At 55.1% G+C, this 15634-nt stretch overlaps 1 protein-coding gene across 1 annotated transcript in view; it reads right to left on the reverse strand.

Moving 5' to 3' along the window:
- Positions 1-5638: 5638 nt before the first annotated feature.
- PADI3 (peptidyl arginine deiminase 3) overlaps positions 5639-15634 on the reverse strand; it is a 30545-nt gene continuing 20549 nt past the window's right edge. The window contains exons 11-16 of the mRNA XM_045548594.1: positions 15130-15281; positions 14009-14153; positions 13799-13901; positions 11017-11096; positions 8583-8708; positions 5639-6924 (exon numbers count right to left, since the gene is read on the reverse strand). Coding sequence (XP_045404550.1) covers positions 6691-6924; positions 8583-8708; positions 11017-11096; positions 13799-13901; positions 14009-14153; positions 15130-15281 — 840 coding nt within the window. The 3' untranslated portion in view covers positions 5639-6690. The remainder of the gene's footprint in view (positions 6925-8582; positions 8709-11016; positions 11097-13798; positions 13902-14008; positions 14154-15129; positions 15282-15634) is intronic.

Consider the following 15634-nt stretch of genomic DNA (forward strand, 5'->3'; position numbering starts at 1 on the left):
CCCTGACCTTTTTTCCCCCATGGCAGCAACATTCTCCTTGTTCATAAAACCGGAAGGCTTCTAGATATGCACTCATCAGTGTGTACGCTAGGAGCCATCTCCAAGAATGTTGATAGCAGCATTGATTATTACAGCAAAAAAAATGGAAACAACCCAAGCATCTGTTGACAGAAAAATGTATAAATAAATTCCATCCACAGAGTGGAATACTGTGCAGCCGAGAGAAGGAATGGATGGTGGTGACGTGCAACACGAACGAAACTCAGCGACACAGTGTGGAATGAAAAACGCAGGTCAGTCGCAGAACAGCGCCGTGAATATGCTTCTGTGTAAATGAATTCTAATAACAGCCAACACTAAACCGCACGTAGTCCAGAGATACTTCCACATGTGGTAAAAATCATAAAGAGGAGCAAAGGAACGGCAAGCACAAACGCAGACTGGTGAGGAGCCTGGGTGCGGGAGGAGGGGAAACGTCACCCAGAGGATGGCAGAGTGGTGTGGAACGTTCCCTTCTTAAAGAGAGTGGCACTGAGTACACAGGCTTTCATGGCATCGTTATTCATTAAATCGTTCAGGGATATTATAAACCCCTTTTTGTATCCATAACCTACTTCACAGTAAATCGAGTAAATACATCTGGAAATTTGGGGTGCTCTCGACCCTGCCTTTCCCCCCACCCAGCCGTCGGCGAGACTGCCCCTCCTGGTTTCCACACCGGGAGTGAGTTGGGTGCAGTCCCTTCTCTTGGGCCACCCCAGTGTGCCACCTTCTCACTTGTCTCTTTCCTTCCATCCCTGCTCACCCCAAAACCCCACGCTAGGCTGTCCCTATGCAGAGCATTCTTTTAAAAATGTGGACCACGGCATGTCACGCCCTGCTTAGGGGGCTTCCCACTGCATCGAATGACAGCCAAGCCCATCACCAGGCCTCCCAGACCCCAGAGGGGGGGACCTGCCTTCCGCTCCACCACCGTCCAAGGTCATGGCCCATCAGGCCCCATCCTCCAACACCAGAGGCCTTCGGCCAGGTCCTGGAACACATGGAGCCCATCCCTGCTTGGGGCTTTGGCACTAGGCGCTCTCTCCAGCCTGGCTTCTTCCCACCCTTCAAACCCAGTCTGAGATGCCACCTCCCCTCTGCCACTGCCAAGGCAGGGCCCCTATGGCTCCCAGCCCCATCCACCATTGGTTCCCTCCACTGTGCGTCTCACGATCCGAGTGTAACGAGTGCACATGACCTCAGGTCCCTCTACCGTCTGCTTCATGCACTAGACCTCGAGCTCCGGGGAGGAAGGGGCCTCTCTGGTGGTCTCTGTTATAATAAGGGCTATTGTCCTTTACGCTTTCTGCAAAACTTCAACTTGTGCTTGTCCTTGACTTCCAGGTGTGGCCACAGTCTTTGCCCCTAAACACAGGTCATTTTTATTTAAAAAAAAAAAAAAAGCTTTTATACATATATACACCATATGTAATTATAATAATGTGACCAAATCAAACCCTCCTTTTATTTAGTTCCTTCCTTCCTCCTTGCTGTGCTCATGTGAACAATCTATGGTGCATCTGTCCATGGTTTTCTCCTAGGTCATATAATCATAAATTCACACACACACACAGAGGACAGTGGCTTTGAAGTCACGGTGACCACATTGACATCATATTGTACACACACTATTTTGTGTCTTGCTTTTCTTACTGAACAATAGAAAACCCTCCAAGTCAATTGGGTTATTTCCTGTTCATTCTTTTTAAATGATAGGATAACAGTCCAAGGTGTAGAATACACCGTCATGTGTTCAAACACACCCCTTTGATAAATGTTCACGGTTCCAGATTGTTTTGCCACAATGAACAAGAAATAGTTGGGATTCTTAATTGGGGTGTGCACCAGAACCATCTGGGAAGTTTATAACACACATGCCCAGGACCAGAGATTTGGCCTCAAGAGGCTTGGCTGAGGGGGGCCCAGGAATCTGTATTTTTTAGGAATTTTTTTTTTTTTTTTAGAGATAAGGTCTCACTCTGTCACCCAGCGTAGAGTGCAGTGGTGTCAGCCTAGCTCACAGCAACCTCAAACTCCTGGGCTCAAGAGATCCTCCAGCCTCAGCCTCCCGAGTAGCTGGAACTACAGGTGTGCACCACCGTGCCTGGCTAATTTTTTCTGTTTTTAGTAGAGACAAGGTCTCACTGTTGCTCAGGCTGGTCTCCAACTCCTGACCTCAAGCGATCCTCCCGCCTTGGCCTCCCAGAGTGCTAAAATTATAGGCACGAGCCACCGCGCCCAGACTGCTTTGGGGAAATCTTGCGTGTGCTGTGTTTAAGAACCACAGCAAGAAAATTTAAATGTAGCTAAAACTGTGTGGTTGCTGAAAGTGCCACCACAGGGAAAGGACATCATGGCCCCCTGAAATTGCTGATCTACACAGCCAGCAATGCTTAGGAGGACAATAGAGTCCTCCCAAGAGGGTCACCGTCGCTCTACCCTGGCTACACGTCTGAATCACCTAGTTGCTCTGTGTAACACCCCAACACCCAGACAGAGTCTCTGAGGGTTGGGGCCTGGCTCTGCTAGTTTAAAAAGCCTTCCAGGTGATTCTAATGCACAGATGGACTGAGAACCACTGGTGCGGCTGATTAAGAACCCAGGGTATAGAGGTCACCTGTCTAGGCCAGAATGTTTCTCCCCCACTTCATAGCTCTGTGACCCAGGCAAGTTCTTTCATTTCTCTGTGCCTCAGTTTCCTCGTCGATAAAGTGAGAGTAATAATAATAGTAACTGCCTGTTAGTGTCCTGTGAAGAGTAAATTAGGTGACGCTTGCAAAGTGTTCAGCACACGCCGGCACATCACTCACGCTCACCATCGTTACGCTCCGGGGACCTGGGATGACACCGACTTTGCAGGACTCTGTCCAGTCGTCCGGAATTCCTTTCAGGCCAGCCTAGAGCCCCGGCTCCCTGACTTGACACTCCCTCCTTCCTTCCGGGGCTGCTGGCAGCTGCAGGAGGCCACAGGGTTGGGCAACCTCCTGCCAGAGCCCTGCAGTTACTTATTCCTAATTCCGAATAAAGCATGAGTCAGGGCCCAGAGCTGTAAATCCCCAGAAGAAAGACAGGTCTTGGCGTCCTGTTTGGGCAGGAGCCTCCTCCTGGGGCAGTGCCACGCAGCCGAGACCGGCAGGGAGTGATCTGAGTTGCCAGGACAGCCCTCCCTTCCCCCAGCTCCCAAATCTGACCTCTGAGTCTCGAGGGGTCTTTGTCCTCTGTTAGAACGCAAGGGTTAGAAGTGTCCCACACGGCAGAGCACCTGGGGTTGTTACATAACTACAGGCATCCACTTATCGAGCACTTACTACATGCCACCCACTGTGCTACCAGGCCCTTCTCATGAGTTACCTTACTTCATCCTCATGCAAGCTCTGCAAGGCAGGCAATTATTATGCCCATTTTACAGAGGCGGAAATTGAGACTTACAGAGTGAAGTGCATGTCTAGGAAGCACCAGTTCAGCATCTGATGGTCCGACTCCGAGGGGTTCCAGGCAGCCAGCTGGGAGGCGGAGGGCCAGTGGGTGTCTTCCCTTATCCTCAGGCCTGGTCAAGGCTGGAGGAACCACAGTGGGATGGGGGCGGGGAGGGAGTTCCCCCGCGAGAACACAGGCTCATCCTAGTCTCCTCGGAGTTTCCAGGCCTGAAAACAGTCCCACGGAAGGCACCAGGCAGCGTGGCACGGGCAGCTGTCTGGGAAGGCAGTGGCCAGTGGAGGTGACCCTTGTCCCCAGGCTTGATAGGGGCAGCTCCCAGTGCTTTTAGGAGCCATCCAGCCACCCAGGCTGCGCCCATGGGATCCCAAGTCCCGGCCCAGTGAGTCTAGGACTGAACACCGGCCCTGGAGAGGGGGCATCTTTCTCCTGCTCATTCTGTGAAACTCCTCAAGAGGCCAAGCTGGATTTCAGAGTGGGGTCCAACTCTGGGAGGCCAGAAAGGCAGTCAGGGCCTGGCTGGCTGTGGCAGGCAGACCGACAGCCCTCCAAAGATGTCCACGACCCCGTCCTCAGAACCCGTGAATAGGGGAGTTAGGTGGCAGATGGAATGAAGCTTGCCCGTCAGCTGACCTAGAGAGGGTAGATGAGCCTGGTGTAGCCAGGTGGGCCCAATGTAATACAGGGGGCTTTGTAAGTGGGAGGAGGAAGCAGAAGAATGAGAGTCAGAGGAAGATCTGAAAATGCTTTGCTGCCAGCTGGCTTTGAAAACGGAGGAAGAGGCCACCAGCCAACGGGTGCAGGCAGCCCCTAAAGCTGGAAGAGGCAAGGAACACTCTCCCCTAGAGCCCCCAGAAGGAACTGGTCCTTCTAAGACTTTCACTTTAGCTCAGTGAGACCCATGTCAGATTTCTGACCTCCAGAGCTATATGACATCAAATTTGTGTTGTTTTAAGCCACTAAGTTTATGGTAATTGGTGACAGCAGCAACAGGAAAGTAATACACTATGTCCTTGGCTGTGTGGACAGGTGGATGCCGTATTCAGATTGCTGGCTGTGTGGACAGGTGGATACAGTATTCAGATTGCTGGCTGTGTGGACAGGTGGATACAGTATTCAGATTGCTGGCTGTGTGGACAGGTGGATACAGTATTCAGATTGCTGGCTGTGTGGACAGGTGGATACAGTATTCAGATTGCTGGCTGTGTGGACAGGTGGATACAGTATTCAGATTGCTGGCTGTGTGGACAAAGCGGATACCTTATTCAGATTTCTTTGGCTTCTCTTCTGCAGTGGGCTTAGGTTTCTTGCTCCCTGGTTGTGCCAACCACAACAGCTTAGAGCACAGGGGCAAACCTGAGAGGAAAGAAGTTCCCAGGGCTTTCTCTTGGGTCCACCCAGAGTCCCGTGACAGGTCTGAGGGCAGCAGGGCTAAGAAAAGGCTGCTTGAAAACTCACCCCTAGTCTCCCAATTTTAGGCATTTGCCTTCCAGAAAGTCACATTTCCTACCACAAACCGTTTCAAAAAATATGATTTTCTCAGTATCCTCTTTGGTCTCAGCTTCTATTGATGGCAGCAGTGGGTGGGGGGAGGGGCTTATTTTGTCAAACTTTGGGCATTGAGGGGGCGCTGGGAGTCTGTTCACAGAATCTAGGTAAACTGAGGCAAGGAGGAAGTGTTGGGGAAACTTATAACCCCTTCTCTGACAACCTGGTTGCAGCCCAGCCCTGGGACCAACTGGGCTGTGTCTGTGTTTTGCACCTCGGGAGAGAATAAGGGGGTTGGGGGGGAGGGCAGAGGGGGCAGCATCCTGGTCCTCTGCAGAAGGCCACCTGCAGCCTCTCGTGGGGGGGTAAGGGGACTCCACGTGCCCCGCTTGGCCACTTCCTGGTGCAGCCTCCAGCCACAGCCGGGCCCCTGGCCCTGCCGCACTGGCTCAGTCCTGGCCGCTGGCATGTTTCACGCATCCACATCACCACAACTGTCCATGGCAGCCTGACTCGTCCTGGGCCAAGACGAAGCAAACTCAGTTTTACCAAATTCTTGGGGGGCCAAGCAAGCAAATGCTGTTTGGAAACCTCTCTCTTTGTTGTCTGGTTCTGAGCCCCAAGAAGGGCCAAAATGAGACCAAAGCCATCTGTGTCTGTCGATTTATTAGGCAGCGATGGGAACACAGCTGCACCCACGCTGAACACACATGTGGCTGACACGCATCTTGAGAGAATAAACCCACCCCCACCCCTCTGCACTCAGCAGTTCATTCCCAGAGTTGTCCCGGTGTGAGCTGTCTTGGTGGCTCTGGCGCCCCCAGCCCCCCACCTCCTGCAATGTGGCAGGACATGGAATCGCTGACCAGAGATCAACAGAGGGCTTGGGACCGATTCAGCCAGGGGCTCCCCTCCTGCAGAGAGACGTCCCAGGGCTGGCAAAGTATCTTGCAGGAGGTGGGATCACCACGCTCACCTTGTGCATTAGGAGAGAGATTTTGCTCCTTTACCCAGTCTTCCCCATAGCCAGCCAGACCCCGGATGCTGTCTTCTCAAAGAAATCCCAGGGGGGTTCTGGATAAGGCTGGATTGCTGAGTGTCAGTTTATAAGGCTAAGAGACAACTATCATTCCTTCTACTTGCATCTAGAAGCTCCTACTATGTGACAGGCCTGGGTGCTGGGAAGGGTCCCACTTCTAGTCAGGAGCTTGACAGTGGGAATGACGGTCCCACCTTGATCTAAATGGACCCCCAGCTCCTTCCCTATGGGGGAAGCTTTGGACAGAATCTCTCCTGTCCCGTGTGGAGGGGTCTTGCTCTAGAATTGTTCCCCTGCAGAGCGGGAGGCAGTCAGACCAAAGCAGGATCATGGGTCCTTCCTCTGCTTCTGGGCTGCAATGTGAATCTGCCCCCAGATGGAGGATTTGGGGGTGGGGAGGGGGATGTTTGAGGAAGACCCCATGGGTGATGTTGATTCACATGAGAGGCCACAAGAAATGAAGTCCTTCTTTTTGGGAGGCCAGGAGGATTCAAGTCTGAGAACCAGTGGGTTGCAGGTGAGGTGTGGACACTTCCCAGGAAAAGGCTTCGGAGAGTGCAGGTCATCCTTGGCGTTCCATCTGGAACCCTGGGGTCTTGTGATGCTTATTATCCAGGGGCCTGTCTCAGTCTCCATCACCCGGGCCAATGCCCTTCCCGGGGGGAGGATGGCGGGTGGGCGCCGGCTCAGGGCACCATGTTCCACCACTTGAAGGAGAAGGGCTGCCGGCGCACGTTGGTGCCGCAGTGCACCTCCCCGTGCAGCATGTGGTACGGAGTGAAGTCGTCGATGAAGGTGCAGTGGAGGCCCAGCGGCTCCAGCAGGGACCGCACCTTCTCCTCCAGGCAGCAGCGGCCGTTGACGATGGGCCCGAAGGGCTTGGGGATGCCCAGGTGCTTGCCCAGCACCAGCATGTTCACCTGCAGTGCGAGAGGGAGGCGGCACTTCGTCAGCGGGCCCCCCCACACCTTCGCTACCCGGGCCTGTCTTGCAGGCAGCCTTGCAGAAAGCTACTCGCCGTTCCTGTGCAGTGGCAGGGGAACTTGGGCTGGTAAGGACTCCTCAGCCAGATGCCTGGGGGGGGCATCCACAGAGCTCACTATGGCAACTTCCTCCGGTAACTGCCCTCCTTATTGGTGGACTGTGGCAGGTGCCACGTTTGTGCTCCAGAATCCCAGCATCCTAGGCCACAGCTGATTGGCCCAGGACTGACAGCTGACCTGAGATGGACCAATCAGATTCCCTCTCCCAGGAACTTGAAATTGACAATGGGAGAGTCTAGTCAGTCTCTGCCCATCAGCATTTATAATGTGGCCATTTGCAAATTTGTCCCCAGGGACAGAGCAGCAAAGGACGCCAAGCTGGAAGGAGAGGGAGAGGAAGGAGGAGGGGCATAGGGAAGGGGGGGAGAGAATGAATGATGTGAACACAGAGACAAGAGATGGTTCCGGGCCCTCCCCAGGCCCTGCTGCAGCTGTCCCCGCCCTCGGGTTTCTGGTGTCCTCATATTAAATCTCCCTCTGGCTGAAGCCAGCTGGGGTGGGCCTCTGCCTCTTGCAAACACAAGAACCTAACCCGTTGCACAAGCTGCTGGGGCACAAACAAGTGCAAGACAGCCTCAAACACGCAGGAAGGAAGGGGAGTGACAAGAGGCTTTGCAAGTCGAGGGCAAAAAGTTAGCCAGAAAGGGGAAGGAAAAAGGGAAGGAAAAGAGAAAGTGGGGGTGAAGTAATGGTGGTGTGGACAGGCTCCCCACAAGGCTCTGACCATGGGCGAGTTGAGTTCTTCTAGGGGACAGAGCGGGGAGAGGGGCAAGTGACACATAGCAGTGCTACCCAAACCGTGTTCCTCAGAAGGGCGGCGTCAGTACCACCTGGGCACTTGTCAGCCAGGCAGCAGTGCCTCGGGCCCTACCTTAGACCAGCTGACTCAGGACCTCTGGGGCGGGGCCCAGCTGTCCAGGTGCTTCAAGTGCAACCTCAAGATTTAGGGGCATCAGAAGAAAAGTCCTCATGGCTCAGTCAAAGGCCACTTCTTCCATGCAGCCTTCCTGGATCTCCAATCCTACTTCTTAGGCTGGAAGTATTAATACTTTGTCCCACCTCCAAACTGCCACATCACTTTATCATACAAAATAGATCACTGGGACATGTCCTCAGAGAGGTAAAGAGTCTCCCTCTTAATGGATCAGACTGAAAGTTCCTTGAGAGCATGGACCACCCTTATTCATCTCTGTCCCTCCCACAGAACACCCTAAATATATGTGGGACGGATGAACAGCCCTGAGCTTGGAGGAAGGTAGCAGAATGGACACCGGAGTTCCTAGCCAATGCCACATGCTTTGTACACGTGACTTCATGCAATCATTCATTCACTCCACGAATGTCAAGGGGGTCCCTTCCCTGATGGCCCTTGAGCAGGGACCATGGTGGTCAGCCAGCTGGAAGCCCTTCTGCTGGGCACTGTGGGACCCCGGGCCCTCCCCACCACCCCACTAGCTACCACAATCCTAAATGTGACTGCGACCAAATGTCTTCCCTCTGTGGGGACTGAAGGCTCGGAACCCGATTTGCCTCACCAAGTCGGGGAAGAAGGCCACTGCCTTTTTCCTCTCAGTCTTGAAGAGCTGCGGAATGTCGATGATGTCGCGCTCTGCCAGGCCCAGCTCCCGCTTCAGCACCTCGCGGTTCCAGTCGATGCAGCTCTGGGGGGAGGGGAGAGTTGGGGAGGCCTTGTCAGTGCGTGTTGGGGACACCCAAGGGGTCACGTCTGGGTGAGGAGAGGCAGATGGCCGAGTGCCCATAGGTCAACTGTCCACACAAGCCTTGTCTTTGCTCTCCTTCCTCACAGCATGCCCATCCTGTGTCCTGCCCTCACAGTTCTATCCCACCAGCAGGGCTAAAATGAGAGTGTTCTGGAGTGTTCCATTCTGACCCTCTTCTCTAGAGCCCTCATTCCTTAAGGAATCTCTTTCTGTCTTATGGTTTAAAACACCATGTATGGGCCGGGCACGGTGGCTCATGCCTGTAATCCCAGCACTTTGGGAGGCTGAGGCTGGAGGATCGCTTGAGGCCAGGAGTTTGAGATTGGCCTGGGCAACACAGCGAGACCCCATATCTACAAAAGATAAATCAGCCAGATATGATGGTGTGTGCCTGTAGTCCCAGCTACTTGGGAGACTGAAGCGGAGGGATCCCTCGAGGCTGAGAGTTTTAGGCTGCAGTGAGCTATCATTGCACCACTGCACTCCAGCCTGAGCAACAGAGTGAGACCCTGTCTCAAAACAAACAAATGAAAATAGAAAATAAAACACCATCTATATACTGACAGCTCCCAACCTCTTTATAAAGCCTGTCTCTTTCCTGAGCTTCGACTTGTCAATATAGCCGCCACCTTTGCATCTTTCCTTGGATGTCTGATAGGCACATCGAACGTGATGTGTCCAAAGACAAACATTTAATTTCTACCCCCAACCTGCTCTTGCCCCATGGTTCCTCAGCACCATAAATGTCACCACCCTGTTCACCCAGCCATTGGGGCCACATGCCTTGCCACCATCCTCGATGTCTCCTTTCCTCGCTCCAGGCCCAATCCATCAGCAAGTCCTGTGGGCACTACCTCTAAAATCTGTCCCCTCTCTGCCTGCTTCCCTCCTGGTCCGATGGCCACCCCCCAGCCTGGTTGACTGCAATGCCTCCTCTCGAGTCGCATGTTAATGCCTCCTGCACACCTTCAACTCGGGAGTGCAACTGACCAAGGGCTCTGGCCACCAGGCTCTGAAATCCTTCCTGGGTTTGAGGTCACACCTCTCACCTGCTGCTCCCAGCCAATGGCTGAGAGTGACAAGCGCACTAAGGCAGACCCATTTCTGGGGGACAGGGGACTCCTCCGGTGGTTGACTTCAGCTTATGGGATCCCCCACGGCCTTGCTGAATGTTCCCCGGGCTGCATGGCAGTGCAGGATGCCTCCACTCAGTCTTCCTTCCCTCTCCTCCCCCACGGTCTCCTGGTCCGCTCTCGCGTCCTCCCTGTGTCCTGGCTCGGGCATTCTCATTAATGAAATCCTTACGTGGTGAAGCCCCATCTTGGCACCTGCTTCTTGGAGGGCTTGGACTCACTCGGTCCCTCTGCTGGAAACCCTCCGAGTGCCATTCCAGACCCTGCACACTCTCCTCTGCTCTGTGCCCGGGGACGCTGATCCCTGGGAGTCAGGGTCTCTGTGCCCTGTGGCTTCTAGCTGGGCTCAGCCAACAGGGACACAGCAGGAGGCTGTGGGGGGCAGAGGAGGAGGGTGCAGCCGGAGTGTTTGTTCCCCCATCTGTCTCCCTGCCAGGTCACTGGTTGGCTGTGAAGGTCACAGCTCCTGTCTCTCAGCCTCTTGTCACAGTGGCCTCTCCAGGCTCCAGCAACAGCTCCCTCCCCTAACGGCTCCCCACTTTTCCTGGCCTGGGGACAGCGACACAGTCCCTCGCTGATGTCCTCAAACCCTGCCGGCACCTTTGTAAATATTCCCTTGTTAAGCTCTTCTTCAGTTACCCGGCTTAATTTGCCATGTGCTTCCTGTGGGATCTACTGTCACCTGTCACAGCAGCAGAGAGATCTTTTAAAGCATAAGTCAGATCGGGTCCTGCTCACATCCCCTGATGGCTTCGAATCCCACTCAGAGTCACAGCCAAGGTCCTAGCTGTGCCCTGCAGGCCTCGTGTGACATAACCTGGCCTCTCCTTTACTCCACGTTGGCCTCCTGGCTCAGCCTCAAACACTCTGGGCCTGTTCGTTCCACCTCAGGGCCATCGCCTGTGCTGCTCCCTCTGCCTGAAATGCTTGTCCTCACACACACCTGGCTGGCCCCCTCACTTCTCTCAGGTCAAAGGACGGGGCTGGAGCCCCTCTGTCTGGGCCTGTTCCAACCTGAGCTTCCCTGAACCGTGAGCCTCGGACTTCGGTCTCCCAGCCCTGTCCCGAGTGTGCCCACCGCCACTCAGCCCAGGGGTGCACCACAGCCCTTGTACCTGTACGAACTTATTAAAGCGGATGAGGCTTTCATTGGACAGCACCTGGTTGATGGACACAGTCTGGACCCGCTCATCGCCTGCAAAGGACAGGGACAGCAAGGGAAGGGGGGGAACAGTGCCAGCGGGAGGCCCCCTGCTCTGGGAAGCAGCCAGGCAGAGGCCAAGTTCACAGCTGCTGGGCTTGCCGAGTCAGCAGCTCTGACTTTCCCGGCCCCGTGTCAGAGCTCAGCTGGCCCCTGTGCAGACCTGGGGGTGTGAGGAGTGGGAGGCTCCGGTTGCCACAGTGCAGTGAACCTGAGACCTTTGGGTTCATTGGACGCGGTAATGCCTTTAATTGGAAACTTACAACCGCCCGAGGGCACTGGGTGATGATTCTTCCCCCTTTGGTGAGTGGGGGGCCGGGCCGGGCCAGCCTTTACAGGTCCACTGGGCAGCGAACCACCCAGTTGTGGGATTTGAATCATCAAGCCCTGCCCCTGCCCTCCAGGCAGTGACTGCATGGCAACGAGGGGGCCCCCAGTGGCTCGGCTTTCCCGCCTGCCTCATGGGGAACCCGTGGACACGGGGCTGGACAGGGAAGGGGAGCTTAGAGCCACCGCTCACAAACCTCATGGCTGCCATTTAGCAAGCACTTACCATGAGCAGGCCCTGAGTACCGTACCCAGTGACTCAACCCTCACCGCGACCACAAGGTATCGTCATTGTTCACACTTCACAGCCGAGGAAACTGAGGTTTAGAGAGGTCAGATGACTTGCTCAAGGTCACACAGCTAGGATGTGGAGGGTTTGCGATTCGAACCCAAGCCCAGTGCTCACAAAGGGCCTCAAGCCTTGACCAAGGGAGAGGGGAGGCTCCCTGGACCCACCTGCACATCCCCCCCACCCCAGTGGGAGGCAGACGGTTGGGGGCCAGCCCCAGCTCCACTGCATTCCCGCTAAGGCCTCAGGGCCGCGACTTCCGCTCTGAGCTTCATATGCCTGGCTCTGAAGCGGGGTGATAGTCACCCCACGGGCTCTCGTGAGGATCAAACAGGATAATGTGCGTGATGCACACGGCACAGGCCTGGCACACCTAGGTGCCTAATAGGTGCACTGGCCTCCGTGTCTGTACGAGGCCATGATCACTGCTTGTGTGTCAGCTCTGGAGGGTGTGGCGGCTGCTCATGTCCTGGCATCCGTGCATTCCCATCCCCCCAATCGGGCAGGTTGGCCTTGCTCGCGGTAAACAGGCTTCTCCCCCCAAGGAAAGACAAACGTGGCCCTCCCCTTCCCCCGTCCCACTTCCGGTACCTAATTTGGATTTGAGGGTTTTTACGGCTTAGTCAGGGTTCAAAGGAGTCTAGTCGTGGTCCCTTTAGCAGCAACAGGGGTGGGGGAGACGGTATCTCTTCCACCTTACTGCTGGGGCTCCAGCGTTGTGTTAGAAAGAAATCCCAGCAAACAGAGCAACGGGACTCGGGAGCTTCTGAGATCTGCAGAAGCTTTTCTCCCTGGGGTAGGTCTCGTCCAGGGCACTATCTGCCTCCCAAGAGGCCACAGGACCAAGAAAATCTACCATCCTGCAGGCCAGAGTGTCTCTGCCCTGAGACCCCTGGGGTCGGCGAGAGAGGAAGGACGCTCAGGGATTCAGGCAGTCTCGCTGCGGACGGCAAGGGAGTGGATCTGGGAGCCATCCTGGCAAGGCTGCCTGCAGACTGCGCCCCGCCAGCTCTCCCTACCACAATTCCTCCAGCGCAAAGAGAAGATGGGGGCCCCTTGTTCCCAAAGCAGGAAAAAAGTGCCATTTAAGGTACTACAATATAAAGCTGTTTCTTTCCTCCACGATGTCTGTCTCTTGACCTGTTAACGGTGTTTTTAATCTGCCATTTGACATCGCCCTCCATTGGGCACAGGGACTCGTGTGGAGTAGCGCAAGCCCTGCCTGTGACTTGGTGCATGCACACAGCCTACGGGGGGCGGGAGTGTGTGTGGCCAGGCCTCCTTGGCATGAGGCCCACCTGCTGTGCCCGGTGTAGGGCGGGGCGGAGAGCCAGGCATCGCCTCATCCCACAGGCCCACAATCCCAAGCCATGGTGAATGGGTGACCTCAGGGTGCTGCAGCCTGGGCACCTGGATGCGCTGGGCACCTGGGCAGGGGCGGGCAAGAGGCTCGCCACCACCAACTTGCCCACCAAATGCCCTGCAGGGACAATTGATGCTGTGCCCCACCCTGAGATGCCGAGGGGCGCTTGTGCCCAACCCCACCTCCGCTGTGGGCAGAGGGCTGCAGCCTCGCTGGGCGGTGACAGAGGGGGAAGCTGGGGCCGTGGGAGTAGATGGCAGAGAACCCATCCCAGGGAGGCCGGGCTGGGAAGCCAGGCGGCTGGGAGACCAGACTGTTCAGGAGCAGAAGTTCCAGGCCCCTGCACATGCTTCATTGATCCATCAGATCTCACGTTCAAAACACAAATTATTAAGATTCCAAGACAGTGACTGCAGAACCTTAAACACCAAGCTCCATGGTGTGACTGCAATGGTCACATGCCTGAGAAGCCACTATGTCCCCACTCTGGCTACGTCCACTGCCCACTACCCACTGCCCACCGCCCTGCCTCAGCTCGGCCCCAACCACGGCAGTGGTGGCTGGGGAAGCAAGGTGTGCAGGGGCAGGAGGGAAGGGTCCTGGACTTAGGGGGACAGCCCTGCCTTAAAATTTGTCATCTGTCCCTAAGCCATGATATATCATAATTTGGGTGAAGGGCAGGCAAGCTGTGATGAGGGACACGGCACTGTTACCCACCAACAACCCCCTGGAACAGGAGGGCCCTGCCGTGGCCCCACTTCTGCTTTTCCTGGAAGAGCTTGAAGCAAGTGCCGGGGCTGGCCAGGAGCATCCGGAAGCCCTGTGTGCAGAGAACAGACTCGCCTGAGCCCCCTGCCGTGGCGTGGCCCCCTGGAGCTCAGCCCATGCCCCAGATGCGGAGGAAAGACTTGTCACCCACGTCCTTACCTTCCCATCGGGAGCAGGGACGAAGCACAGGAACTCATCCACGTGGCCCACGGCCAACCAGTCCACAAACAGCTCTATGGGGGGCTGCACCTTCTGGGCATGGAGGAAGTCCCGCACCACCTGGGTGACCCTGCGGCCTCTCGACCTGGGGCCCACAGGGTTGAAAAAAAATGCTTAACTGAAAAAAAATTCCATGCAGAAATGGAATGACAAGAGTTCAAGATTTCTGCAATATCTGATTTTTTAAAAAAATATTCATTGCTTTTGTAAGCAGGAAAGACCATGAATACGTATATTTTAAATTCCCCTCAGGGTGAGTTCTGGACGGAGCAGACTCAGGACACGTCAATCCCACCAGGGCAATGACCTTCCAGGTCCCAACTCCCAGGAAAACCCTCAGAGCCTCCCTCACACCCCATTCTCACATTCTCTAAGAGATCGATTTCACCCCCACATTCAATCCTTATGAAAAGGTATCTAATGACATGGCCCCAACTTCCTCTTTCTATGGGATCATGTATTTGAGCGCCATTAGTCCTCGCCTGACTTGACTCTGGATTCATTTATTATTTGATCCCAAGTCTGTCCTAACAGCTTTGCCGAACTGAGTTGGCTCAATGTCTACGTCTTACACCACCCTCTGTTCTCTGGAAAAGATCTGATATTAGTCATTTACATGGTAGTAGGAAAAAGCTTTACTTAAATGCATTTTTCTCCCAGGACTGTTGAGAATGGAAACATTTTATTCTATTACTATTAACTGATAGACTCTGTTACTGGCATCATCTGTTTATTTCCAGAATCAGATGACCTGAGTCCAGTCCTAAGTTTGCCTTCTGTGTGGCTCACGCACCGTCCCTGGGCCCCCTTGTCAAATGAAAGGGTTGGACTTAAGGATCTTTAGGTCCCTGCTCTCTCTGCCTTTGCAAACTTCCGGAGGGAAGTGTTGACAGCATTTGACCAGCCCACCACCCCCACCACATCCAGGACTACAGTTGCATCACTTCGTCTTCCTGGTTCTCTTCAAGGGGTAGGATGGTCCTTCCCCCTTCCCCTGACACCATCACCCCCCCACCCCCCCAGCCTCCACCCAGGACCTCCCCTCCTCATCCCTCTCTCACCCCGGCAGGTTGCCTCCGATGAGGATCCGCCCCAGGGGGTACTCTTTCCCATTGGCTGCCACCGGGGGGCTGACCTCCAGGTTCCCGAAGGAGTCCAGGCCGCTCACAGACCTGTCTCGTGGTTCCCGAGTCACATAACCAAAATCCGGACCCTAGAGAGGGAAACTGTGTCTCGAGGGGTGGAGGGTGCCAGCTTGAACAGCTTGCTGGGCTCTGCGCTCCCTAACGATGGGGGGGGAGTTGCCACCCGTTCTTCAGATGGAAATACTGAGTCAGAGACAGGGAGGGGGCTCTGACCCTGTCAATACTTCCTGCGCACACAGGAGCCACAGCTGGGAACACTCGGGTCCTCGGGCCCTGCAGCCTTGTCACGGCAGGGTCATCCCCAGGGTCACAGGAAGACCGTGGGAAGGCTCTGGTTGCCCCCGCACACCCCGTTGGACGTGGCCATCTCCTTACGCTGCACGGCCTTCCTGCCACATCCAGCCCAAGGGCAGGTATCAGC

The sequence above is a fragment of the Lemur catta genome, chromosome 3 (genome assembly GCF_020740605.2).
Source record: "Lemur catta isolate mLemCat1 chromosome 3, mLemCat1.pri, whole genome shotgun sequence".
NCBI classification, from domain to species: Eukaryota; Metazoa; Chordata; class Mammalia; order Primates; family Lemuridae; genus Lemur; species Lemur catta.